The sequence below is a fragment of the Pongo abelii genome, chromosome 8 (assembly GCF_028885655.2).
Source record: "Pongo abelii isolate AG06213 chromosome 8, NHGRI_mPonAbe1-v2.0_pri, whole genome shotgun sequence".
Classification (NCBI taxonomy): domain Eukaryota; kingdom Metazoa; phylum Chordata; class Mammalia; order Primates; family Hominidae; genus Pongo; species Pongo abelii.
This window is the reverse complement of record NC_071993.2, coordinates 140,425,927-140,450,904: the sequence shown is the minus strand read 5'-3', so window position 1 is coordinate 140,450,904 and position 24,978 is coordinate 140,425,927. Positions and strand designations below refer to the sequence as shown.

Sequence of the window (24,978 nt, the reverse complement as noted above, 5' to 3'; positions counted from 1 at the left end):
ACGTGTGCTTTGGGGCCCCTGACGCAAGCAGAAGCTCGTGGGGAGATAAGGGCTGGAGGAGGCGGGGGGACAGGCTGGCCCCGTCCCAGCTCCCGGGCCAGCAGCCCCCGGCCCACAGCCCTCGCCGCCCGCCCGCCCGCCGGGCCCTGGCTCAGCACTCTTTTCACAGCAGGTCTTTGTGCCCCAATCTGGCAGGTGCGGGGGTGGGACGGGGTCCTTGGCACAGAGCAGCCCTCTGGCTGCATGTGACAGCGGCAGCCAAGGTCTCCCCTGCGCATAAATGTGGAGCTCGCTCGGCGGCAGCACAACTCCCGGCTCAGAGAGTTCTCCACCGCTCCTCCCAGGCTCACGAGGCTCACGGGCTACCCAGTGCCAGCGGCCCGGGAGGCTGGACCACAGGTAAGACGAGGCCCAAGGCCTGCCTCTGGGAACTCGGCCCTGGCTCGGCTCTGCTCTCCTCACTCCCACAGGATCTCCGCACCCACCAGGCCTCAGTCCCGACGTCTCCCTGCTGCCCGGCACGGGACCCTCCCCCAGGACAGCCACCTCCTGGTGCTGAAGAGCCGGCCCTCCGCAGAGCCGCCCGCCGTTCCTTTTTCCTATGCATATACTTCTTTGAGGATCTGGCCTAAAGAGGTATAGGGCATGGGAAAACGGGGCGGTCGGGTCCTCCCCAGCAGCACCTGCACCAGCGCACCTGTACCTGCTCCAGCAGCACCTGCCTCTTGACTTGGGACTCCGCCTGCTTCCTCTCTCCTCCGCCCGGGAGCCCCGGGGCTTTGGCCCCCGCGTCCTTGGGGCAGAAAGGGGCCAAATATTCTAGAACAAGGAAAACGGGGATGTGTGCTTTTGTGTGGGTTCTGGAAGTGTCTGGGGAGGACGTGGTCCAGGCCTCTGCCCTGGGTTGATCTCTGTAGCCCCTGAGCTGGGACCCAGGATGCAGAGAGGAGGGCTGGAGCTGGGCGGTGCTCTGTGACCAGTCTGACCGGAGATGGGGGTGGACGCCTTACAGGAGGTGGCGGGAGGGACAGGCCTAGGCTCTGGGGCCGCCTGGTGGTTGGGGGAGGTGGGGCCGGGTGCCTGGGATCTGGGCTGTGGCTGGGAGGATCCACAACTCATTCTTTGGACATTTTCTTTGCAGACCACGAAGCTGCACCGTGTGGGGCCCACTTTTTACACAAGTGGGTGGTGGTGGATCCAGGCGAAGACAGGAGTGAGGAGTGGCGGAGACGCGTGCACGCTGGGTCTGTGCGCTTCTGCTGCTGCTTTTTTTTTTTTTTGAGATGGAGTCTCGCTCTGTCACCCAGGCTGGAGTGCAGTGGCATGATCTCGGCTGACTACAACCTCCATCTCCCGGGTTTAAGCGACTTTCCTGTCTCAGCCTCCCAAGTAGCTGAGATGACAGGCGCCCGCCACCACACCCGGCTAATTTTTGTATTTTTAGTAGAGATAGGGTTTCACCTTGTTAGTCAGGCTGGTCTTGAACTCCTGACCTCATGATCCACCTCCCTCAGCCTCCCAAAGTGCTGGATTACAGGCGTGAGCCACTGCGCCCAGCCGGCTGTTGCTTCTTAACATCTTTATTACTTTTGTAATCGTGGGTATGAGTTGATTTTCTGGTTAGAAATTTCAGTAGAGCTAATTTCATTCAAATGTGTGAGATGTGGTCAAGTTTTGACAATAAATACAAATTTTGACAAAGCAGCTCTGTCGTGCTGGTCTCCTCTCGTTCGTGGTGGTTGGATGTCACATTAGTTAAGTGTGGACTTGGGGAAACTTAGTTAAAAATGCATAAACATAACGGGGATGAAACGGCTCCTGGAGCCTTGGTTGGGGGCCTGGCCTGGGCACTGGTCTGGGGCCACCCTTCTGATGACCAGGATCGCTGGAACAAGTCCAGAGCCTGGGACCGGCCAGCAGTGTTGGGAGAGCCCAGACGGATGGCTTGTGAGGGCGGGGGCCCCGTGGCTTCCAGGCCTCCGCAATGGCCAGGGTGGGACTGTCGGCTTGACTTCCCGCTGAAGGAAAATGAACAGGGGGTCCCTCATCAGCCTGGTTTAAAGAATGACAGTCGGCTGCTGTCTTAAAAGAAGGCCTGAACGGGAGTTGGGGAGGCCCCACCCTTCAGCCAGAGTCCTCGTCAGCCGGCAGGGCCACGCCCAGGTCTTTAAAGGTGGCAGCCTTTATCACCACTGAGCCTAGCAAACAGAGCAATGAGCTGGCTGAGAAGCCCCCAGGCCCGTTATCAGGGGCTGCCTCCCCAGGCTGCGCATCCTCTCCAAGCCTAGCACTAATCTCATCTGATAGTCACCTCCCACCTCCCTCATAGCCTGCAGCCTGGGTGTCGGAGGGGAAAGATCAGGCAGCAGGCAGAGGGGTAAGTTGCTTCCAGCTGGGAGGGCTGCAGGCCACACGTGGAAGGGCAGCCACGCCTCCCACCCAACGAGCTGGGCTGCTCCCCCTGCCCCCTAGGGAACGGTGGAGGTCCGCCCTGCTGGGGAGTCTCTTCCGGGCCTTTGAGTCACTCTCCACAGGACACCTGAACATAGGGTTTTAAATCTGCACAGATAAAGCAGGTATCACCTCACTGTGCTGTGTGGACATGCAGCAGCTGTTACTCACAGACGGTGTCGGCAGAATGGTGGATGCAGGCACAGCTGGATCCAGGGAGCCAAAGGCTCTGCCTCACTCTGCACTCGTACCCCGCCTGGCTCCGTCCCTCTGCTTCACTCTGTGCTTGTACCCTGCCCGGCTGAGACTCTGCCTTGGGGAGTACTCAGGAGCCCCAGGAGTCCCCTGAAAAGCTGACCGCCACTCCAGGGCACGAACGGAACCTTTCTGAGGTGGGGGTGGCAGAGCCTCCCAGCCAGGCTGCAGAGGCAATGGGAGAAGGGCCAGCTTTTCTGGTACTTACCCTTTTTTTTTTTTTTTTTTTTGAGATGGTGTCTTGCTCTGTTGCACAGGCTGGAGTGCACTGGCGCGATCTTGGCCCCCTGCACCCTCCGCCTCCTGGGTTCAAGTGATTCTCCTGCTTCAGCCTCCTGAGTAGCTGGGACTACAGGTGCCTGCCACCGTGCCCGGCTAATTTCTGTATTTTTAGCAGAGATGGTTTTCACCATCTTGGCCAGGCTGGTCTCGAACTGCTTACCTCGTGATCTACCTGACTTGGCCTCCCAAAGTGCTGGGATTACAGGCGTGAGCCACCATGCCCAGCCCAGGTGATTTTTCTTTGACTGGGGGCTGTGCAGGGCCCTACCAAACACCCCTAAAGGGGGCCGAGGCCTGCTTTTGTTCAGTGAGCCCACTTTGCTCCAGAGGTCCTGGCGTGGCCTAGGAGGCCCTGAGCACTCTGCCACTTCCTCACGGCCTGGAAGCCGACAAGTCTGGGCTCGGAATGGGAGCAAGTGCTGGGCCTCGGAAGAGACGCTGGGGCCAGCTAGGGGCCGAGTCCAAGCAGCCTCTTCCCTGCAGGTTCCTGGATAGTCTCAGGTGCAGAATCGAAGAGAGAAGTGCACGAGCCCCGTGGACTCCCCAAGGAGAGGGGAGTGGCTATTCTGCCATATTTATGTCATGCTATGTTTTGAACCCTTTCAATGTCAGTTTCAGATCTGAGGCCCTGAGCATTGCCTCCGGAGACAGCGTGTTCTCCACACCTGAGGACACGGACCACTCCCCAGCACCGTCCCGAGCCCCTCGGAATCGTCCCCACCAGCTGTGCAGGGCTGTGCTTTCCCACACTTCTTTGTCACGGCTCATGTGTGCACCTGTGGCTGCGTCTCCTCCGCCTCTGCATCAAGGGCACCCTGCCCTCTCTCACAGAAGCTTCTGCAGAAGCCCAGCTGAGGGCCCTGGGAGTCCCCGAGGGTTCCTGTCCACTGGAAGTTAGATGTGCAGGTTCCCAGAGATTCTTGGCAGGACTATTTCATAGCGACTGCACCTCTCACCCGATCCCGCGGGGAAGGAGCCGGCATAGCCCTCGGCCCCATGCGGCTGAGCAGCTCAGAGGGAAAGGAGGGTGAGCAGGAAGCCTGGTGGCATCCAGCAGGCCCTGGGCCCATCAGCAGCCAGAGCCCCCCGCCGGTGTCCACACCTGGCCCCACAGCCTCCCTGTCCTGACAGCCACTTGGGTTACAGAGAGGACAAGGCAGAGGTGACAAAGGGTGTCCAGGGCTTGGGGGAGACACACGACATACGCACAGTACACAAGTTCACTACACACGACACACGCACAGCACATGTGTTCACTACCCACTCACACACAGTACACACGTTCACTACACATGACACACGCACAACATACACGTTCACTACACACCCACACACAGTACACATGTCACTACACACGTGCATACAACACACACAGTACACACATTCACCACATGCACACAGGACATGCACACGCTACACACGACATAGCACACATTACACATGCACAGCATACACATTACACATGTACAACATACACACGATACAGGAACACCACACGTGCATACACTACACACGCACACACAACACATATACACCCCACATCCAGAGCACAACACGGAATTCTCACTTTCATGACATGTACGCACTCACACCACACACATCACACGTGACACACCCACTCACACGCCACGTGCAGCACATGTGACACACCCACAAGTGACTCAGCTTCGGCAGGAATCATTGTGGAGCTCAGGAGTTCTGGAGGGGCGTCTAGAGACGGTTGTTTTCTGATGCATCTTGGCTGGACCCCAAGACTTTCTGTCTCTGAGAGCTGGACCCTGAGGGCCCTGTCCTACGCCATGACCCCTGCCCTCTGGTGCGTCCAGGCTGCACCCCTCGTGCCCAGCTCCGCTGAGACCTCCTCACAGATGCAGCTTCTGACCGCCTTCCTCTGCCCAGGATGTGTGGGTGTCTCTGCCCCGCCGCCCTGCACCCCCAGTCAGGTCAGGACCCCCAGTGCTTGTAAGATGTCCACATGGGGATGCTGAGTGGGGTGGGGCCGAGAGCACCTGGAGCACTGTGCTTGTAGGGGCAGCTGGGGGCATCCAGGAGCAGAGGACTTGCCAAACTCTGGGCCTGACGTCCAGCAGTCAGCCAGAGGACCCCAGGTGAGAGCGGGAAACGGGCTGCGGGGATGTGAGGAAGGCCCCCAGGGGAGAGCGGAAACGGGCTGCGGGGATGTGAGGAAGGCCCCCAGGGGAGAGCGGAAACGGGCTGCGGGGATGTGAGGAAGGCCCCCAGGGGAGAGCGGAAACGGGCTGCGGGGATGTGAGGAAGGCCCCCAGGGGAGAGCGGAAACGGGCTGCGGGGATGTGAGGAAGGCCCCCAGGGGAGAGCGGAAACGGGCTGCGGGGATGTGAGGAAGGACCCCAGGTGAGAGCGGAAACGGGCTGCGGGGATGTGAGGAAGGCCCCCAGGGGAGAGCGGAAACGGGCTGCGGGGATGTGAGGAAGGACCCCAGGTGAGAGCGGAAACGGGCTGCGGGGATGTGAGGAAGGACCCCAGGTGAGAGCGGAAACGGGCTGCGGGGATGTGAGGAAGGCCCCCAGGGGAGAGCGGAAACGGGCTGCGGGGATGTGAGGAAGGCCCCCAGGGGAGAGCGGAAACGGGCTGCGGGGATGTGAGGAAGGCCCCCAGGGGAGAGCGGAAACGGGCTGCGGGGATGTGAGGAAGGACCCCAGGGGAGAGCGGAAACGGGCTGTGGGGATGTGAGGAAGGACCCCAGGGGAGAGCGGAAACGGGCTGCGGGGATGTGAGGAAGGACCCCAGGTGAGAGCGGAAATGGCTGCGGGGATGTGAGGAAGGCCCCCAGGGGAGAGCGGAAACGGGCTGCGGGGATGTGAGGAAGGCCCCCAGGGGAGAGCGGAAACGGGCTGCGGGGATGTGAGGAAGGCCCCCAGGGGAGAGCGGAAACGGGCTGCGGGGATGTGAGGAAGGCCCCCAGGGGAGAGCGGAAACGGGCTGCGGGGATGTGAGGAAGGCCCCCAGGGGAGAGCGGAAACGGGCTGCGGGGATGTGAGGAAGGACCCCAGGTGAGAGCGGAAACGGGCTGTGGGGATGTGAGGAAGGACCCCAGGTGAGAGCAGAAACGGGCTGCGGGGATGTGAGGAAGGACCCCAGGTGAGAGCGGAAATGGCTGCGGGGATGTGAGGAAGGCCCCCAGGGGAGAGCGGAAATGGCTGCGGGGATGTGAGGAAGGCCCCCAGGGGAGAGCGGAAGCAGGCTGAGGCCAGCGGAGTGGTCACTGCATCCTGGCCAGCTGTGACGCAGCAGGTGGGTGGAGTAGGGCTTGGGGGCATCTTGGTCTTCAAGGTCCACCCAGATACCAGGAGCCCATGGGGCCTGGGCCAACTCACTCTGCAGCCCCGGATGGGGGACAGGGAGAGAAGTTTGGAAGTCACGGGTGGCAGAGCCTTCCCTGGGCCTGAGGGCCTTGTGGATCCCCCAGAACTCAGGGTCTAGGTCCCTGCTGGACACTTGGAGCCCGCCCCACTCCTCAGCCTCCGGGACTTTGCCCTTTTCCAGAGCTCCTCATCTGCAGGATGGAGCCAGGGCCCTACGAAGGCACAGGTGTGCCTCCGAACAGGCCCAGCTCAGCCCCAAGGGGCTGCCTGCCTCGTAGGGCCCAGTGTGCTGGCAGGACCTCGAGACACCACCGGGCCAGGGCCCTTACTCACTGGGGGAGTTCAGGACCAAGATGGTGTGGTTTGTGGCCCAGGGCCACACAGGGGACCAGAAACCAATCCCCAAGGGCGGTGAGGGACACTTGTACTTTTATCACGGACAACGTGCCCCCGTCCACATCCACAAATCAGTGCTGTCCTGGCCAAACCCAGTAGCCCCTGTCCAGCAGCTGCCCTCTGAGGGCCTCGCCCAGGCTTCCGTCACATCATCACTTGCCAGGACGATGCACGGCAGCTGTTCCCCTCTTACCTGAAGCTGTATTTTAAAAGTACACGCCAGTTGTAAACACTTCCAACAAGGAAGAAACAAGCAAGGGGAAAGTGAAACTCGCTGTGAACGCAGCCGCAGGACCACGCTTCTGTTCCTGTTGGGGTGCCGGGTGGGTTTCACAGGTTGCCTCTGGTTCTGCAGGCTGAACCCGTCTGCCTGGGCGCCCCGTGCTGCCTGCCTCCTGGGCACTCTGGGGCAACATGTACGGATGTGCACTTGTCTCAGGTTCCATGCATACAGTCAGGCGTCTGCACCAAGCACGGTCCATCAACGTGGGAGTCCTCCTCGGGAGGGGCTTCCGTGCCTCCCATTCTGGGCACTTCCAGACCTTCTGTGGGAAGTGCTGTCCTTGAGTCATTCTGTTTCGTCCCGAGGCTGCTGCGAGGAGGGGGACAGGTGAGCACGTGTTGGAGGGTGGGGACCTGCGGAACAGCTTCAGTCCAGGCACAGCCGCAGGTCCCGGCTGCCCCGCTTTCCCTGGCCCGAGAAGAGCAGCCCTCAGCAAGCTGTGGGTACAGTCCTGGCTCACACACAGCCTACAGCGCACTGCAGGGCCCCAGCATCCCCGCCCTCATTTTCACCTTTGTTCCCTCCTGCTTTCCAGCTTTGGAGTTCTTGTTAAGAGGGACTTGAACCATAAGGCTATAAACACGACACCTGCATTCCGTGTTTTCTTTTTTACACACAAAGCTTACAACCTTTACTGTTTCCAACTGGAAAACCAGTTTTTCCAACCCTTTTTAAAAAACAAAGGATCCTTTTATCGTACTCTGAAAGCCCTACCCATGACAAGCCCCCTTCTGCATTTGACTCTGTTCACTGACCCTTCGTTTCCTTCCTAAACCGACTCTTTTGGTAACTTTCAGTGAAGAGGTAGCTTTAATAAATATATTCTCAGGGCCGGGTGCGGTGGCTCACGCCTGGAATCCCAGCACTTTGGGAGGCTGAGGGGGGCGGATCACAAGGTCAGGAGTTCGAGACCAGCCTGGCTAACATGGTGAAACCCCATTTCTACTAAAAATAGAAAAAATTAGCCGGGCGTGGTGGCGGGTGTCTGTAATCCCAGCTACTCGGGAGGCTGAGGCTGGAGAATCGCTTGAACCAGGAGGCGGAGGTTGCTGTGAGCCGAGACTGCTCCACTGCACTCCAGCCTGGGCGACAAAGCAACACTCCGTCTCAATAAAAAAAAAAAAAAGTACATATATATATATTTAGTTTTTTTTATATATATTCTCCAGAAATCTCCAGAACCTTTGTGTGGGTTAGGGTGAGAGGTGTCACCTCGATGTAAACAGAACAGCTGAGTCCTCCAGGTAGGAGCCAGGTGCGATCAGCAAGACCGCGAGTGTGGGAGTCTGAGGCGCCTCCTCAAAATGCATCCCCTGTCTGGGGCAGAGCACACAGGCCCCGGGGCCCCGTGGACAGGGCTGGTCCCAGCGTAGGCCGGCCACTTCCTGGGGTAGGGGGGTGGGATGCTAGAGGCTGCCAGCAGCAGGAAGCCTCCGCAGAGGCCAGGGCCTCTTGTGCCACTTGGCAGAGACCCCAGAAGGAGCCAGGGGGCAGCATCAGAGCCTGGGGCCCGGACAGGGGTGCCCAAGGGCACAGCAGCTGCAGGCCATTGGTAAGGCCAGAAGACGGTGAGTGGAAAGCTGGGGGCGCGTGGAGAGACCCCGAGAAGGGGCTGTGCAGCTGGGGGTCCTGCATTTGCCGTTTGTGTTTCATCCGGCGATTCTGAAACCAGGTTTTTATCTGCAGGAAAAGCAAGATCAGAGCAGGGGTGAGACTAGGCCACCGGCCCACCCTTGCCCACCCCAGCCTGCCCGGCCCACCCCAGCCTGCCCGGCCCACCCCAGCCTGCCCGGCCCACCTCACCTGGACCTCTGAGAGCTGCATCTCCCTGGCCAGCCTCTTCCGCTCCAGAGGACTCAGGTACTGGTGGTGCTGGAAGACGCCCTCCAAGGTGCGGACCTGCTCCGTGGTGAAGGCTGTGCGGACACGGGGGGCCCGCAAGGTATTTGGCTCCTTACTCAACCCTAACATGGAGGGTAAGGGCATTTGGCTCAACATGCCACTCCATGGGGCAAGCTCGCGCCCACGGGTAACAGGTGAAGACAGCCATGCTGGGGGCTGGGCAGGGCAGATCTTCTCAACTGACAGTGACCAGCAGCCCCCCACCCCGCCGCCTCCCAGGTCACGTGCGGAAAGGGGGCTCAGAGAGGGGGCTCAAGGGAGGAGGGAATGTTAACAGCAGCTTGGGCCTGCCTTCCACTCAGTTCACTCAGTTCCGCCCCATCCCACACTTCCCTTCCAGAAGCCGGTTCCCAGGATGCCCTTCCCGCAGCCTTCCAGGCAGGTAAGGTACAGTCCATTATATGCTAAGGCCTGGCGACCCACCCAGGGGGACCCGTCCCTGTCCCGGGCTCCGTCTCCTCAGCCAGCGGAGGCCAGCTCAGTTAATCCCCAGGCCCATTGTGGTCAAGCCTGTTTCCTAATTTCTAAGTTAAGGAATGGGGGCTGGCACTAAACAGCCCCACGAGGTGGTCTGTGGAGCTGGGTCTGGGTCCCAGGAAGGATTAAATGCAAGTCTGACCAAAATGCTCACTGGAGTTTCTGCGGAAGGAAGCATATTTTACAAAATGTCTTAACGTTAGCCTGAAAGCACATGGTAGACCCAAAAAGCAAATGCCTTCTGGCAGGGAGGGCTGTAGGACTGGCATCAAGAAGGGGGTTGCGGGACAGGGATGGCTGGCTTTTTTGGGGTGGGGCAGGATAGCTAGCTGGGGAGAATACATTTAAATTTTCATTTTCCTTAAGTACAAAGTTATTCCATCATCAGTCAAATTTTTAAAAATGAAAACTTGTAGATGATGTCAACCCCACTTTTGACCAAGTACTACCTTAAACCTAAAAGTGGTGATGATGTCACAAAGACTAAAACACAAACGCAGAGAACCTTTGTTCTCAGCAGACAGCAGAGCATCTGGGCGGCCACAGGGGGAACTTCAGAGCTTCTGCAGGCATGGGGTCACCGCCACCCCTGCAGCGAACCGGCAGGCTCTTTAAAGACAGCTGTGCTCCAGGTGGCCTGGAATGGGCTTGAGCCTAGATGCTGAGCAGGCACCGGCTTTGCTGGGGGGCGGGGGGGGAGGGGCTCGGCAAATCATCGAGACCCCCGGAACTGGGTCCCGATGGTTGCGGGGCTGGAACACCAAGGGCACAGGTGCCCACGCCCGCGCTGTGTTTCAGTGAGCGCCCAGAATCAGGGCAGGGAGGTGCGGACAGGGACCCCTTGGACGGTCCCTCGGCACCAGGCCGGGGCGGGGGACGGGGACACAGCTGAGGAACGGGTTGACAAAGGAGGCAGAGGAGCCCATCGGGGGCTCAAGGAGAGAAAATCCCCATCAAGGCTTTGGTTCCGAGGGAAGCTGCGCTCCAGTGAGGGCGCAGGCAAGGCCTTCGCCGGCCCTCATGGAAACGCCCCCGGCCCTGACCTAGTCCGCAGGGCACCGCGGGGAGTGCAGCCGCCGGGCTCCTGGCCTCTCCCCCACTCCCATCTCCACCTGGGAAGGAATGGACCCCCCCACCCGGACCTACCGGCCACCGCCCTCTCCGGCGCAGGCAGATTTGAGGACCTGGCGGCCTCCCTGATGCTGACGGCCTGAGGGCGCTGCCGGGCGCCGGATGTCTGGCCCGGGCCAGGGAGGCTCCCCGGGGAGACGTCGGCAGGCCTGGGGGTGTGGGTTGGCCCTGAGCAGCTGCTCTGGGAGAGCCAGTCCACGGAGCCAAAGCTGGAGGGCTGCTGCCCGCCACGAGGAGGGGAGGAGGAGAGGCGCATGGCGGCCAGGTGCGCCGGAGGGAAGGCCAGGCGGGGCTGGCCAGGCGCAGGATCTACCTCGGGCCTCGCCAGGCGGCGGCGTTTATAAGCCCAAGAGGAGGGGGCGGGAGCCCGGTTTGCATACACGGCTAATGCCGAGATAAGCGAGGCCTAATTGCCTTCGATTCAGAGGCACAGAGGAGGCCGTTCACACCTCCCCGGCTCCTCGATGTCTGGGGGCGGGGCGGGGCTGCGGGCCCTGGTTAATGGAGAGGTGATGGTTCGGGACGGGTCACCGCCTTTCATCTCTCCCAACCCCCACCCCGCGGGCCGAGGCCGCAGGAAGGTAGGAGGGTCCCACTCCCACTTGGGCCTGTCCTGAGAGGTGCCGGGCGACCTCTCCTCTCCAGGGGGACGCTGGCGCCTGTGCCCAGCCAGGACACCCGAGGGCGAGCAGGGCTTCAGGCTGGGAGAGTTAGGCCGGTGCCCGCGTGCGCTCCGTCCAGGCTGTGCGGCCGCGCAGGAACCGAGGGAGGCTCTCCCGGAAAGAGACGCGGAGGGCCCAGGGAGCGGCGCGCGGGGGCGGGAATGTCGGGAGGGGCCTCTCGGGGGACTCGGCCGCCTCCAGCCCTAATCCGGCTCCTCTGGGGGACTCACTCCCGGGGCCATCGCAGGAGCCTCTGCATTCGGGCGCGGGTGGCTCCCTGACTCCATCCCGAGCTGGAAGGGCCGCAGCCACACTGCCTCGCACGGCGGGGTGGGAACTCCGCGTCGTTTGCGGGACTGGCGCGTCTCCACCAAGCCAGACTGTCCCCACTGTGGCCAGGGCGGGGGCAGAGCCGCCGGTGACTGTGGAGCCCAAACCTCACGGGGACGCCCTGAGCACGGGCCCCCGGGACGGTCATAGCGACGCGCGGCCGCCGCTCCCACGAACCTGAGTCCCGAGCTGTCTGCGTCTCCGCGTCCTGGGCGTCCCCGGGTCGCCTGCGCACGGCGTCTCCGGCGGCCGGAGTTAGGCGGAGGCGCAGGTCCGGCCCCCGAAGCCATGCGGGGTCCACGGAGCAGCCCCGACTCCCGGCCAGGTCCTGACCGCGGCTGCCTCAGCGCCCACCCCGCCCGCGGAAATCAGAAAGACCGGCGGGCCTCGCCCCACGGTTACGCCCACCCCAGGCAGCCGTCTCCGGGGCTGAGCAAAGAGGGAGGAGCCCGGGAGGCGGGCTCTGGGGCGGGACCTCAGCCGGGAACCGATCGGCGGCCGACCTGGGGTCACAGGTAAGGGGTCGGGGAACGGACCGTGCCGCCGCTGACCCTGGTCTTCCTGGGACCCTGACGGCCCAGTTAGGTCACTGGGCCCTCAAGGGGGAGGCTGGCGGCTTCCCCCTTGGCGCTGGGGGGCTTTGGACGTGGCCTCGGGGGTAAAGCCAGGAGGGGCGGGGGGCCAGGAAGCCGGCCTAGACCCCCTCCCCATTTCATCTCCGGAGAGACCGGGTCACCCCCGGTAGAGGAGCTTTGAGCCACTGCACAGGACCGGCAGAGCGTCCCGGCCGGGAGCAGCGAGGGCCCAGATGCCTGTGGCCACAGGGCTAGCCCCGAGGATGCGCCATGGGGCAGGTCCCCAGCACTCCCGCAGTGGGGGCGGAGGCCGTGAGGGTGGGGGCTGCGGCGGGGCGGTGCCTCAACGTGGAGCAAGACAGCACACCCTCACACATCCCGCAAAAACATACAGAACGTTCGACAGGCAGGGAAAAGGCCCAGAAGCCTCCCTTACATAAAGAGGAACACCACGAGCATGGATTTGCGAAACGCCAAGCACCCAGCTTTCCATTTCTCCATTTCTAATTTCCGGGGCCCCGGGCCCCGGTGTCTCAGCCCCCTTCTGTACGTGGTTCAGCCCCCCCACCCCCAGCTCTACATAGAGCCCCTCCTGCCAGTTTCCCAGCTCCCCCACCCACCACCTCCACCTGAACCGCCCCCTCCGACCCCCCCAAGTCCGAAGACAACCTCACCTTCACACAGCAGGATCACACAGCCTCTCTCTCCTGGGCCCTCACCCCAGCCCCTTGCTGCGGCCGGGGTGGCCCCTCTCTCCTGCCCAGCGGCCCCACCGCCGTGGCTCAGGCCTCCCCGCCTCCTGCAGCCCGGGCCCCTCCCTTCACCCTCCCTCTAGGGCCCGCGGAGGTTGCTCTAGCCCAGGCCTGGGGGTCCCCAAAGCTTCCGCCTCCAAGCCTCCGTCCGCCCCCGGCTCTGGGACGGCGCCCTGATGCGCTGCCATGGGTAGGAGACTTAGGCGCCCCCCTCGCCTCCTTCCTCCCAGCCCCTAGGGCAGCCCAGCCCCGAGAATTGCGCCCTGCACGCCCCAGAGCGTGGTCCCCGCGGGCGTCGCCCCGTCCCCCACCCTCCGGGGCCAGGCCGGGTTGCGCTGGGCAGGAAGTCCCGCGTCACTCCCAGGCCGGCAGCCCCGTCCCCACGCACAGCCCGGAGCCCAACTAGTCCCCGAAACGCGCTCCCCCCGAGTCCACGGCCTGAGGACAGGCACCGGTCCCAGCGCGTGCTGCCGGCCCCGTCGCGACTCGCCCGAGCCTTCTCCGAACACTCTGGGACCACCTGAGGGGGAGGCCCCAACCCCTCCCCAACACCCACCCCCACGGCCTCGGCCTCCCTGGCACCCCACGTGCCCCCTTCCCCGACGCCCCACGATCCCCGCTCCCCGACACCTCCACGCCCCCCTCCCCGACACCTCCATGCCCCCCTCACCGACACCCCCACGAGCTCCACTCCCCGACACCCCCACGAGCTCCACTCCCCGACACCCCCACACCCCCCCTTCCCTGACACCCCCACGCTCCCCTCCGGGACTCCCCCACGCGATCGTACCCGACACCCCCACGCTCCTCTCCCCTACACCCCACACCCCCTTCCCTGACACCCCCACACGACCCTCCCCGACACCCCCACACTCCTTCCTCCCTACACATCCACGCCCCCTTCCTCGACACCCTCACGCTCCCCCCTCCCCGGCACCCCCAGACCCCCCTCCCCGACACCCCCAGGCCCCCCTCCCTGACACCCCCAGGCCCCCCTCCCCAACACCCCCACGTCCCCCTCCCCGACACCCCCACCCCCCCTCCACTACACATCCACGCGCCCCCCTCCCTGACGCCCCCCTCCCCAACACCCCCACGTCCCCTTCCCCGACACCCCCACTCTCCCTCCACTACACATCCATGCGCCACACTCCCTGACACCCCCACAACCCCCCTCCCCGACACCCCCATGCCCCCCTCCCGGACACCCCCATGCCCCCTCCCCGACACCCCCACCCCCCCTGACACCCCCACGCCCCCTCCCCGACACCCCCACACCCCCCTCCCCGACACCCCCACGCCCCCTCCCGGACACCCCCACGCCCCCTCCCCGACACCCCCACGCCCCCCTCCCCGACACCCCCACGCCCCCCTCCCCAACACCCCCACGCTCCCTCCCCGACACCCCCACGCCCCCTCCACTACACATCCACGTGCCACACTCCCTGACACCCCCACACCCCCTCCCCAGCACCTCCACGCCCCCCTTCCTGACACCCCCACGCCCCCTCCCCAACACCCCCACGCCCCCCCGACACCCCCACACTCCCCCCTCCCCGACACTTGTCCACTAGGAAGTGGGGCTGGTCTGGTGCATGGCCGCTAAAGAAACGCTAAGCCGGCCAGGTGTGGTAGCTCACGCCTGTAATCCCAGCACTTTGGGAGGCCAAGGCGGGCGGGTCACCTGAGGTTGGGAGTTCGAGACCAGCCTGACCAGCATGGTGAAACCCTGTCTCTACTAAAAATACAAAATTAGCCAGGCATGGTGATACATGCCTGTAATCCCAGCTACTCGGGAGGCTGAGACAGGAGAATCGCTTGAACCCGGGAGGCGGAGGTTGCGGTGAGCCAAGATCGCACCATTGCACTCCAGCCTGGGCAATAAGAGCGAGACTCCATCTAAAAAAAAAAAAAAAGGAAACGCTAAACCAACTGTGCTCAGACACAGGCCCCATTAAACAGCACACAGGAGGCTAATCCTGCCATGCCTACAGAGCGCCTTAGTTATTTTAGAGACAGGCTTTCACTGTTGCTCAGGCCGGAGCACCTCATGTGATCATAGCTCATTGCAGCCTCGACCTCCGGGGCCCAAGTGATCCTCCTGCCTGAGCCTCCAGTGAAGCTGGGACTGCAGGTGCGTGCCACCATGTCCAGTTAATTTTTGTGTATTTTGTAGAGATGGGATTTTATCATGTTGCCCAGGCTGGTCTCAAACTCCTGAGCTCAAGTAATTCTCCTGCCTCAGCTGCCCAAAGTGCTGGTATTACAGGCATGAGCCACCGCATCTGGCCCCTAGATTGATTTAAACAGCCAAAATATACTCCTTGCACCAGATTAGAAAGCATCAGAAGTCCGGGGCCCATGTATTCAGATTCATTATTCTGATACCGGGCTCAGGAGGATCATAGCACGTAGCCCCTGCCCCACTACCTGAGCAGGAAGGCAGATTAATTGTGCTTGGTGCCCCTAAATTGCTCCAGCCCAGAGATGGGTCCTTCCTCCAGGGCCGAGCGTCCAGTAACCCAAGTGATAGAGTGGCACAGCCCCCACCCTTAGGGTGTTGGTGTGTTTGCTGGGATGTGGCTGTCTGGACCTGGGCTTGCTGTCAGGCATAAGCTCTTGGAGTGACAGGGTCACGTAGGGTGCACCTACGCTCTGTTTCAGACCCCACTGTGACCCCAGCCTGATGCTGACCTTTGGGGGCTGTGTATGTGAGGGGGAATGTTTGCAAGCTTGGCTCATCCAACAGGCTTTTAGCAGCTTGGAGATTCTCAGGAAACACAGCAGGGTGGAGCTGATGTGAGACAGGGTCTCACTCTGTCACCCAGGCTGGACTGCAGGAACAAAATCAGGGCTCACTGTAGCATTGACCTCTTATGCCGAAGTGATCCTCCCACCTGTTTCCCTGAATAGTTGAGACTACAGGTGCATGGCACCACACCCCACTGTTTTTTTGATTTTTAATAGAGATGTGGTCTCACCATGTTGCCCATGCTGGTTTGGAGCCTGAGCTCAAAGTGAGCCTTCCGCCCAGGCCTCCCAAAATGTTGGTATTACAGGCATGAACCACCGAGCCTGGCCTAGAGTGCCTTTTTTTTTTTTTTTTTTTTTGAGACGGAGTCTCACTCTTGTCACCCAGGCTGGAGTGCAGTGCAACCTCCACTTCCCAGGTTCAAGCGATTCTTCTGCCTCCTCCTTCCTCAGCCTCCCGAGTAGCTGGGATTACAGGCGTGAGCCACTGCATCTGCCATCAGTGTTTTTTTGTTTGTTTGTTTTTTGAGACAGTCTCTGTTGCCCAGGCTGGAGTGCAGTGGCGCAATCTTGGCTCACTGCAACCTCCGCCTCCTGGGTTCAAGCAATTCTCCTGCCTCAGCCTCCCGAGTAGCTGGGGCTACAGGCACGTGCCACCACACTCGGCTAATTTTTTGTAGTAGAGATGGGGTTTCACCATGTTGCCCAGGCTGTTCTCCAACTCCTGAGCTCAGGCAATCCACCCACCTCAGCCTCTCAAAGTGTTAGGATTACAGGCATGAGCCACAGCGTCGGGCGCCTCAGTGTCTTAAATGAGGTGAAGCTTGGAGTCAGTTTTTGTAGGCGTGGTCTCACAGGCCTCCCCCTCAGACCTGGGCAAGCCCTTCATTTCCCCAGGAGCTGCCATTAGCACTAGCGGGAACTATTCTTCCGGATCCCCAGAAAAGCATGTGCAGGAGGGGCTGCAACCCTACCACCCACAGGGAACCCCTCAGGACTGCTGGGTGCTGGGCCAGCGGGGACCCCCCCAGCCCCATTTAGCTGCATGGCCCTGGGCAAACCACTTGTCTTTCTGGATGGGCCCACTAATTTGCAGGCATTGTTATGCTAGCGGAACTCCTCCAGGCTACATTTGTATCTCCGGCTCCACCCAATCCCCCCTTCTGACTCAGGGGTCCAGGGTGGGGCCCTCTATTGCTACTTGGAAAATGCTTCCTGGGCAGGTCTGCTTCGGTTTTCTCAAAATTGCAAGGATCCTGCCCTCAGCCTCTGTCCAAGGATCACACCCCAGCCGCTCAGCGCCTCCCTAGGCCCACCCAGACCAGAGCCACCTCCCTGGAGACAAAACAAGCATCCTCCCTGGAGCTGTGTGGCTCCTCTTCCTCTTTTCTTTCCCAGGACCTGGGAGAGTTCAGCCGGGTGGTTCAAGACTGCCCGAGGCCATGGGAGGACCTTCGGAACCCCCCATGCTACTCCTGGGTCAAAGGGGGTTCTCTGCTGGGCAGTGTGGAGGCGACCACTCTAACCCCTACCCCTGCATTGAGTGAAGAGGTGGGATCAGCCTCAGTTTCTCTCCGGACCCCCTTCGTTTTACTCAGTGGGGCTCCCTGGGAGGGGCAGGGAGAGTCCGGTGTGGCTTTGAGAACCGGGTGTGTGACCAGAACCCGGCAGCAGGCACCATGCCCACCACCCTCGAGCCTGGCCTCCTGGGCCTACATTTGGGTGCGCCCCACGGAGTTCTGTCTACACTTTAGGAGCGAGTGGGAGCCCCTCTCTGTGATGAGAGCGTTGCAACCCTGCCCTGACCTTCGCAGCCCCAGCACTGCAGGGCGTCACTCCCTCCCCGCTTCCAGACCCGCACTCCTACACAGGCCGGAGTCTAGGAAAACAATCCTTTTATTGAACCTACCCAAGAACGGGAGTGGGAAGGCAGCAGGAGAGGTCAAGGCGGAGGGGCCTCGGCCTGGAGAGGGGAGACTGGCCGCAGCCGGGACTCACTGGCACGGGTCCCTGAGGACCCCTCGCTCGGCGGCCGCGCTGCCCAAAATGAAGCCCACGGCCAGGGACACTGTCTGGTCGAAGGCGCCGCGCAGCTGCTCCACGTGCTGGTTCAAGGTCAGCAGCTGGTCGCGCAGCGGGCCCAGGATGTTCGCGATGTCGCCCAGGTGCCCCAGGGTCTGCAGCAGGGCGGCGTTCAGCGACGGGGGCGCGGCCGGAGGGGGCGCGCAGGCCTCGGGGCGGCCGGGCGGCGAGTCGGGCTCTTCGCGGGCCGGGGGTGGCGGCGGGGACCCGGGGCCGCGGACGGGCGCGCGGTCCTCGGGGATGCAGGTGGCGAGTGCGGTCGGGGCGGGGGCTGGCGGGGAGCTGGGGGCGCGGGAGGCGTCCGCAGACTTCGGCGGGGACGGGCTAAAGCGGAGCGTCCAGGTGGGGTCCGCGTCGGGGTCGCGGGCGGTGGGCAGCGGGGTGGCGTCTGGGAACGCGGAGCAGGCGGTCGGGCGGATTTTCGGGGGGCGCCCCCGCCCCTCCCCCGCAGCCCTCGGCCGCCCCGGGTCCCTCCGCAGCCCTCGGCTCCACCTGGCCCCCCCAGTCCCCCGCCTACCTGGTTCGCTGGGAGCCGGCGCGTGCGCGTTGGGGACCAGGCGGCGGCCGCGCTGGGGGCGCCCGGACCCCGGGGAGCGGCGGCGAGGCCGTTTGCGCCCGTTGTCGCCCAGCAGCCCCATGAGCTTCCGGATCTGCTCGTCGAAGGGCCCGGGCGGCTGGCCGTGCGCCTCGCGAAACTTGTCTTTAAGGAACTTGTAGCGGCGGCGGCACTGCGCTGGGGTGCGGCGCACCTGCTGCTGGGCCAGCGCGGCCGACACGCGGCGGTAGGTGGGCAAGGCCTGGCGGCGGTCCAGGAGCAGCGCGCGCCACACGGCCGGTTGCAGCAGCGTCCCCAGCAGCAGCTCCGTCTCCCGGGCGCTCCAGGGCGTGCGCTGCGCCGAGCCTGGGGACACCGGCAACCCGAGTTCCCCCAGCGCGCTGGGCGAGGCGGGCCTCCGGGGCGGGGTCCCCGGGGCGTCTCCGGGCGTCCGCGGCTCGGGGTCGGGGCTGGCGGGCGAGGGCGGCGCGGGGGGCGCGAGCGGGGGCGGCCTGCGGGGCCGGAGCAGCATCCCGGGGCCGGGGCGCGGCGCGTGAGGATGGGGAGAGGGTCGGACGCCGCCCGGGCCGCCCACACGCGTTCTGAGCATCCCGCGCCGCCGTCCCTCCGTCCCAGCCGGGTCTACGCGACCCTCCCACCATCCCCGCCCCGCCCCGCGCGCCCCGCCCCGCCCGCCCGCCGGGTCCTAAGGGGTCCGTCCTGGCGCTGCGGCCGGGAAGACGCAGAGAAAAGCCTGGCTTCGGTCGGAAACGGAGGGTCCTCAGTGGTTCTGTTCTTAAAGCCGTTTAACTGAGGTGCCGCGATGCCCAAGCCCCGGCGGCTCCGTTCGTTTTTAGCCGTGCCGAGCCTACCCCCGCCCCCGTCGAGGTGTGTGCGGGGCCCCTCCCGCTCCGGAAGGCGCTGGCGCCCCCTTGTCCGGCCCCCAGTGCTGTCCCCGCCCCCGCCCCCGCCCCCGCCCGGGCTTGGCACCTGTACGCGAGGGGTCCCGAGGACCCACCCGGGTCCCAGTGGGAGTCGCCAGGCCAGGGGATGGGTGGGAGAAGCCGCGCCAGCCGCGGGAATGGGTGTCGGAATTCACGCGCTCGCAGAAGTGACTTTTTAAATCTGAACTTCCATCTGCAGCGCGTCTGCAGCCAGCATCCCTGGGAGGAGGAAATTCTCTTCCTATTAAATGCTTTTCCTCCTCGCCGCACGGCGCCGAATCCTTCTGTCTCCTGGGTCTCTTCTGGGCCGTGGCAGCTTCTCGCGTCCTCGACACCGTTGAGGACGGGCCAGGTGTTTGGTTGAATGTTCCTCGACTTGGGTTTGCCTGGTGTCTTCCTGTGATCGGATTGGGGTGGTGGGTTTTTGGAAGGAAGGCGCAGGGGTGGAGTCTCGCCCCTCCTGCCTTGTGGCTCAGCACCGGTGAGGTCCGCTCCGTGCTGGGGTGCGGACTGTCTGCCACTATTGCAGTCTTCGGGTATCGCCTTTACATCCCTGCTCCGGTCACTGGAATCCGGCCCCTCAGCCCATCCCCAGCTCATGGGGAGAGTAATTAGGCCCCACCTCCTGCAGGGGTGTCTGTATTTTCTGGGATTTTTCTGTAAGGAGGTTTGTTTCTCTGCCTGTTGATTTATCTACTCAGTCATTTATTTCTACAGTGTGGGCTCGTGTATATTTATTTTATCCTTTAGGTCATAACCCGATGCTGTTATTATTTATTTATTTTAAAAGTTCCGTTTGTTTTTATTATTTTTTACAAATGGGGTCTCTTTCTGTCACTCAGGCTGGAGTGCAGTGGCCCGATCACAGCTCACTGTAGCCTTGAACTCTTGGGCCCAAGTGATCCTCCAGCCTCAGCTTCCTTGGTAGCTGGGACTACATGTGTGCACCACCACACTCAGCTAGTTTTTTTTTTTTTTTTTTTTTTTTTTTCACTTTTTGTAGGGACAGGGTCTTGCTATGTTGCCCAGGCTCGTCTTGAACTCCTGAGCTCAAATGATCCTCCTGCCTGGGCCTCCCAACGTGCTGAGATTACAGAAGTAAGCCCCTGTGCCCGGCTTTTATTTATATTTTTGCTCATATTGTTCCCGCTTTGGCCATTGAAAGTCTTCTCATCTCTTCCTCTCTTCCTGTGTCCTTTTGAAACCCCCTCCCAGCTCCCTGGCACTACAGGATGCTCCTGCCTCATCTGGTCCTTTGCTGACCCTGGCCCTAGAATCAGCTTTTCAGACACTTCTCAAGAAATCTGTGGTTCCTGGCCAGGCACTCATACACGTGGCTCACACCTGTATTCCTAGCACTTGGGGAGGCTGAGGTGGGCAGATCTCCTGAGGCCAGGAGTTTGAGACTGACCTGGGCAATATAGTGAGACCCCCATCTCTGCAAAAAAATTAAAAATAGCCGAGTGTAGTAGCAGGTGCCTGTAGTTCCAGCTACTTGGGAGGCTGAGGTGGGAGGATGTCCTTTTGCTCAGGAGGTTAAGCCTGCAGTGTACCGTGATCACCTGACTGCACTCCAGCTTGGGTGACAGGGCAAGACCGTCTTAAAAAACAAAAAGAAAAGGAGGGGCGTGCAGGAGTGGTGGCTGTAATCCCAGCACTTTGGGAGGCCGGGAGGATCACCTGAGGTCAGGAGTCTGAGACCAGCCTGGCCAACATGGTGAAACCCCGTCTCTACTAAAAATACAAAAATTAGCGAGGCGATGGGTGTGCACCTGTCATCCCAGCTTCTAGGGAGGCTGAGGAAGGAGAATTGCTTGAACCTTGGAGGTGGATCTCAAAAAAAAAAAAAAAAAAAGGCCGGGTGCGGTGGCTCAAACCTGTTGACACCCAGCACTTTGGGAGGCCGAGGCGGGCAGATCACGAGGTCAGGAGATTGAGACCATCCTGGCTAACACGGTGAAACCCGTCTCTACTAAAAATACAAAAAATTAGCCAGGTATCGTGGCATGTGCCTGTAATCCCAGCTACTCAGGAGGCTGAGGCAGGAGAATCGCTTGAACCCAGGAGGTGGAGGTTGCAGTGAGCCAAGATCGCACCACTGCACTCCAGCCTGGGTGACAGAGCGAGACTCCGTCTCAAAAAAAAAAACCAAAAACCTAGAAAGATTTTTAATAACAGGGTTGGGGGTGCTAGGGGCATCTGATGGGTGGTGATCAGAGATGATGGTGCACAGGACGCCAGCGCAGACTGTCCAGCCCACAGTGGCACTGCAGTGCACGGCACAGCCCGCCATGAACCCACCTGGGACAAAGCCAGGAAGTGGATGACGGCGTAGGGGACAGAGCTGGAAAGTAGATGACAGCGTGGGGGACAGAGCCGGGAAGTGGATGACAGCGTGGGGGACAGAGCCGGGAAGTGGATGAGGGCGTGGGGGACAGAGCCGGGAAGTGGATGACGGCGTGGGGGACAGAGCCGGGAAGTGGATGAGGGCGTGGGGGACAGAGCCGGGAAGTGGATGAGGGCGTGGGGGACAGAGCCGGGAAGTGGATGAGGGCGTGGGGGACAGAGCCGGGAAGTGGATGAGGGCGTGGGGGACAGAGCCGGGAAGTGGATGACGGCGTGGGGGACAGAGCTGGGAAGTGGATGACGGCGTGGGGGACAGAGCTGGGAAGTGGATGACGGCGTGGGGGACAGAGCTGGGAAGTGGATGAGGGCGTGGGGGACAGAGCCGGGAAGTGGATGGCGCCGAGGAGCGAGGCTCATAGGGTTGCTGGCTGTCAGCTCTCCAAGAGAAAAGTCCTGTGCTCAGCGGAGCTGAGTTTATTGGAGCCACTGCAGTGAGGGGTCCGGCCTGCATGGCGTGGGGGATGAGGACACACACATGACCAGGACCAGGGCCCCCTGTCTGGGGCAGCTCCTGTCCAGCACAATTGGACTCCACCATCTTGTCTTCTCGGCTTTTCCTGGGCCTCCCTCCAGGCGGATAACCGCACCGTTCATCACAGGAACTTCCCGAAAGACCCATCAGCTCTTTTCCCCAAAGCATCCACAGTTTACAATCCCAAAACCGTCGGAAGCCTTGGCCGTGAGCCTCTCCCTGAGTGGTGTCCACCAGTCTTACCCTATGACAACTGTGAGAGCGTCGTTTCCCGGGCCACCAGCCCCACCTGCAGGAGCTTCCCCTTCTGGCCTCCCTCTCCACTTTGGTCAGAGCTACGGCTTGTACCGTGATGACGGGGGACCCAGCTCTGTCTTGCCCACAGGGCTGCCAGGTGGGAACTGGCTGGGCTGGGCAGAGTTTAGGGCAGGTTGACCCAAGAACAGCCATGGGTCTGTGCAAATAGCCTGTAAGAGCTGACGGACAGACGCCCGTCCTGATCTTGGATGAAGACACTGCACGTCCAGCATGAGGGACGTCCTTTTTGTCAATGGAGGGGCGAGCCTGGATGTGTGCACACATGAGCGTGGTTTTGGGAGTCCGTTCTTTTAGGCTATTTGCAGTCACAGCCAGAAGCAAGTGTTTCCTACCCCAGCAGGTACGTTTGCTTGTTCCCACGGCCTGGGAGTTTTGGCGGCAGCTTTTCTCCTGGCGGGGCGTGAGTTGCGACACACGTCTGGCAGACCCAGGCCTTTCTCTGCGGCATCAGAGGGCGTCGCTGTGGACCGGCAGGTTGGTTTTCAGTCCTGGGTTGAGCACATCTCGCACCTGGAGTCCTTGTGAGCACCTGTAAGGGGCCTTTGTGCGGCCATAAAGGAAACCATCTCGACCTGCAGAGGTCACCTTGGGGACCCACAGAGTGACCACACAGCAGCGGCTGGTAGAAAGGACTTTATTCAGAAATTGGTGCCAGGACAGGAGGGAGCCATGCGGACAGTCGCGCTGAAGCCTGAGCCCAGTGCTCCCCCGGGGTCAGTCCTGACCGCTGGAATGTTGATTTGCACTGGGCACCATCTTCGTTAAATACAAAATCTGAAAATGCGGGCAGGGGTCAGCAGAACATAATCCATATAAAAGCTTAAAAAAAAGTGAACTGCATTTCGTGGCCAGGACGCCGACTTCCTCTCATGTTACATCGAAGCAGGGCCCAGATGTCTCCGGTGAATTTATGTGGGAAAACACATCTTGACATTAAAAATGCAGCGATTTGTCACAGGTCACGGTTTTCCTAGAAATGCCACTAGCTGGCTGCTCTGAAGAATGACTAATTCTAAAACTCGAAAGCACAACCCTGGGTCTTGTGATTGGCACCGTGAGAGCCACACGGAGCTGGGGCCGTGCCCGGGGCTCTGGCCACCCAGCTGCAGAGGCCAGTGTGGATCTGACTGCGCGGGTCTCCCATGGCCCTGGCCGAGGGGCTCCACACCAGCTGCCTGGGGTCCAAGAACCTGAGCAAGGGCTCAGGGCCGTGGAGGCAGCGCACTTCCTGTCTCTGGCGAAGCGTGAGTGTGTGGCGAGCTGTGGAGGCAGGGCTGCGGGCGCACATGCATGGCTGCTGGAGGTGGTGGGCAGCGGCAGCCCCTGGGGCATGAGATGGGTGGGGGCACTCTCAGGGACCCCCGCCACAGAACCTCTGTCTTGGAGCTGCTCTGAGTGTCCTCTCCAGAAAGCAGGGCCTTTGCCCGGGCACGGCCACCTCACCAAGGGCTGTTCTAAGCTGGGGGGCCCTGGGCCCTGGGGGAGCAGGCCCAGCCCAAGGTGCCTGCTCCAGCAGCAGGCCTTGGGCACCTGGGGGTCTGGGCTGGGGAGGAGGGGCACTGGGCAAGGAAGGGGAGAGGGGTTCTGGGTCTGGATTGTGGGGGGTGAACCCAGGCAGGGTCTCAGATGGGAGGTCTCGGAGCCCCTGGGAGCTGCGGTTGACATGACATGCTCAGAGGTCAGCTTTGGTCCTTCGTTGCTCAGCCAGCCGAGGCTGGCTCAGAAACCTGCTCAGGGAGGAGCTACTCTGAAGTCTGTTGAGTCGGTGGTGGAGGCTGTTGCTGTTTTGTGGGGGAGTCGCTGAGAGCTGGGTAAGAGCCACTTATCTGTGTGTGAGAGGTGCAGACAGGATAAGAGCCACTTATCTGTGTGTGAGAGGCGCAGACAGGCACAAAACTCCTGGGAAGCTGTCTTTCATTTTCATTTTTAAATTTAACTTTTTAATTCTAGCAGAAACACACAAACCTCCAAGACTCTTGTGCCCGTCCTGGCTCCGTCTGCTGGGTGGAGACCAGCTCTGCCTGTCCCCGTGGGGTCCCCTGAGCCTCCACCTCCTGGTCCAGCTCCCCAGGGCTAGGGGGCGGAGGGGCCTTGATAACGGCCGGGCCTGAGACACGGCTCCCACCTCCCGGCCCGCCCCCCGCAGTCGGATTCGGATCTGGAATTCCACACCAGGCCCGAGCTCGGCTACTGGAATGTGGCCTTCATCCTCCGTAGCTTGTCCTGAATCTTCCGCGAGTGCTTCTCGCCGGAGACCTGGTGGAAGTTGGCCCTGCTGTCTGCGGCGAGCGTGGAAATGTCGGCACCGCTGAACTGGGCAATCCTCTGCTTGAGGTACGACTGGAGCTTGGGGTCGGGGCTGAAGGTGTAAGGGTTCTCCTGGAACGCGTGCACCTGGCTCACCACCTTCGCGATGTTCCTTCCGTTGGGGAAAGAAGAGACGTTAGTTTGCACAGGGCAGGGGTGTGGCTTCCATGGGGAGGGAGTCCCCCCGCGTTCTTAGGAATCATTTGGACTAAACCTTTTCACCGTGTAAATTCTGAAGGGTGGGTTTTCTGTATTTATTAGCGAGGTGAATCTCACGTCACTACTCAGACCGAAAATTTCCGTCTGTCTGACTGTCCATCCAT

At 61.6% G+C, this 24,978-nt stretch overlaps 3 protein-coding genes and 1 long non-coding RNA gene across 5 annotated transcripts in view; 1 reads left to right on the top strand and 3 right to left on the bottom strand.

Moving 5' to 3' along the window:
- Positions 1-306: 306 nt before the first annotated feature.
- On the top strand, positions 307-1,701 carry LOC103891762 (uncharacterized). The gene is made up of 3 exons (XR_656005.3): positions 307-399; positions 489-636; positions 1,142-1,701. It is a non-coding gene; the product is annotated as an uncharacterized LOC103891762 (long non-coding RNA).
- Positions 1,702-6,744: 5,043 nt separating this feature from the next.
- Positions 6,745-11,675, bottom strand: VENTX (VENT homeobox). Its single transcript, XM_024253952.3, has 3 exons — positions 10,537-11,675; positions 8,815-8,975; positions 6,745-8,691 (listed from the first exon to the last, which is right to left on the bottom strand). The coding sequence occupies exons 1-3, from the start codon at positions 10,775-10,777 to the stop codon at positions 8,311-8,313; spliced, it is 783 nt and encodes a 260-aa protein (XP_024109720.2). The 5' UTR covers positions 10,778-11,675; the 3' UTR covers positions 6,745-8,310.
- Positions 11,676-17,180: 5,505 nt separating this feature from the next.
- On the bottom strand, positions 17,181-18,820 carry UTF1 (undifferentiated embryonic cell transcription factor 1). Its single transcript, XM_003777660.4, has 2 exons — positions 18,191-18,820; positions 17,181-18,061 (listed from the first exon to the last, which is right to left on the bottom strand). The coding sequence occupies exons 1-2, from the start codon at positions 18,816-18,818 to the stop codon at positions 17,586-17,588; spliced, it is 1,104 nt and encodes a 367-aa protein (XP_003777708.4). The 5' UTR covers positions 18,819-18,820; the 3' UTR covers positions 17,181-17,585.
- A 4,151-nt stretch (positions 18,821-22,971) lies between these two features.
- KNDC1 (kinase non-catalytic C-lobe domain containing 1) overlaps positions 22,972-24,978 on the bottom strand; it is a 70,141-nt gene continuing 68,134 nt past the window's right edge. The window contains exon 30 of one of the 2 annotated variants that reach the window (XM_024253726.3): positions 22,972-24,767. In XM_024253726.3, the coding sequence (XP_024109494.2) occupies positions 24,536-24,767 (232 nt within the window). In that variant the 3' untranslated portion in view covers positions 22,972-24,535. The remainder of the gene's footprint in view (positions 24,768-24,978) is intronic. The other variant, XM_054523094.2, reaches the window with a different exon arrangement.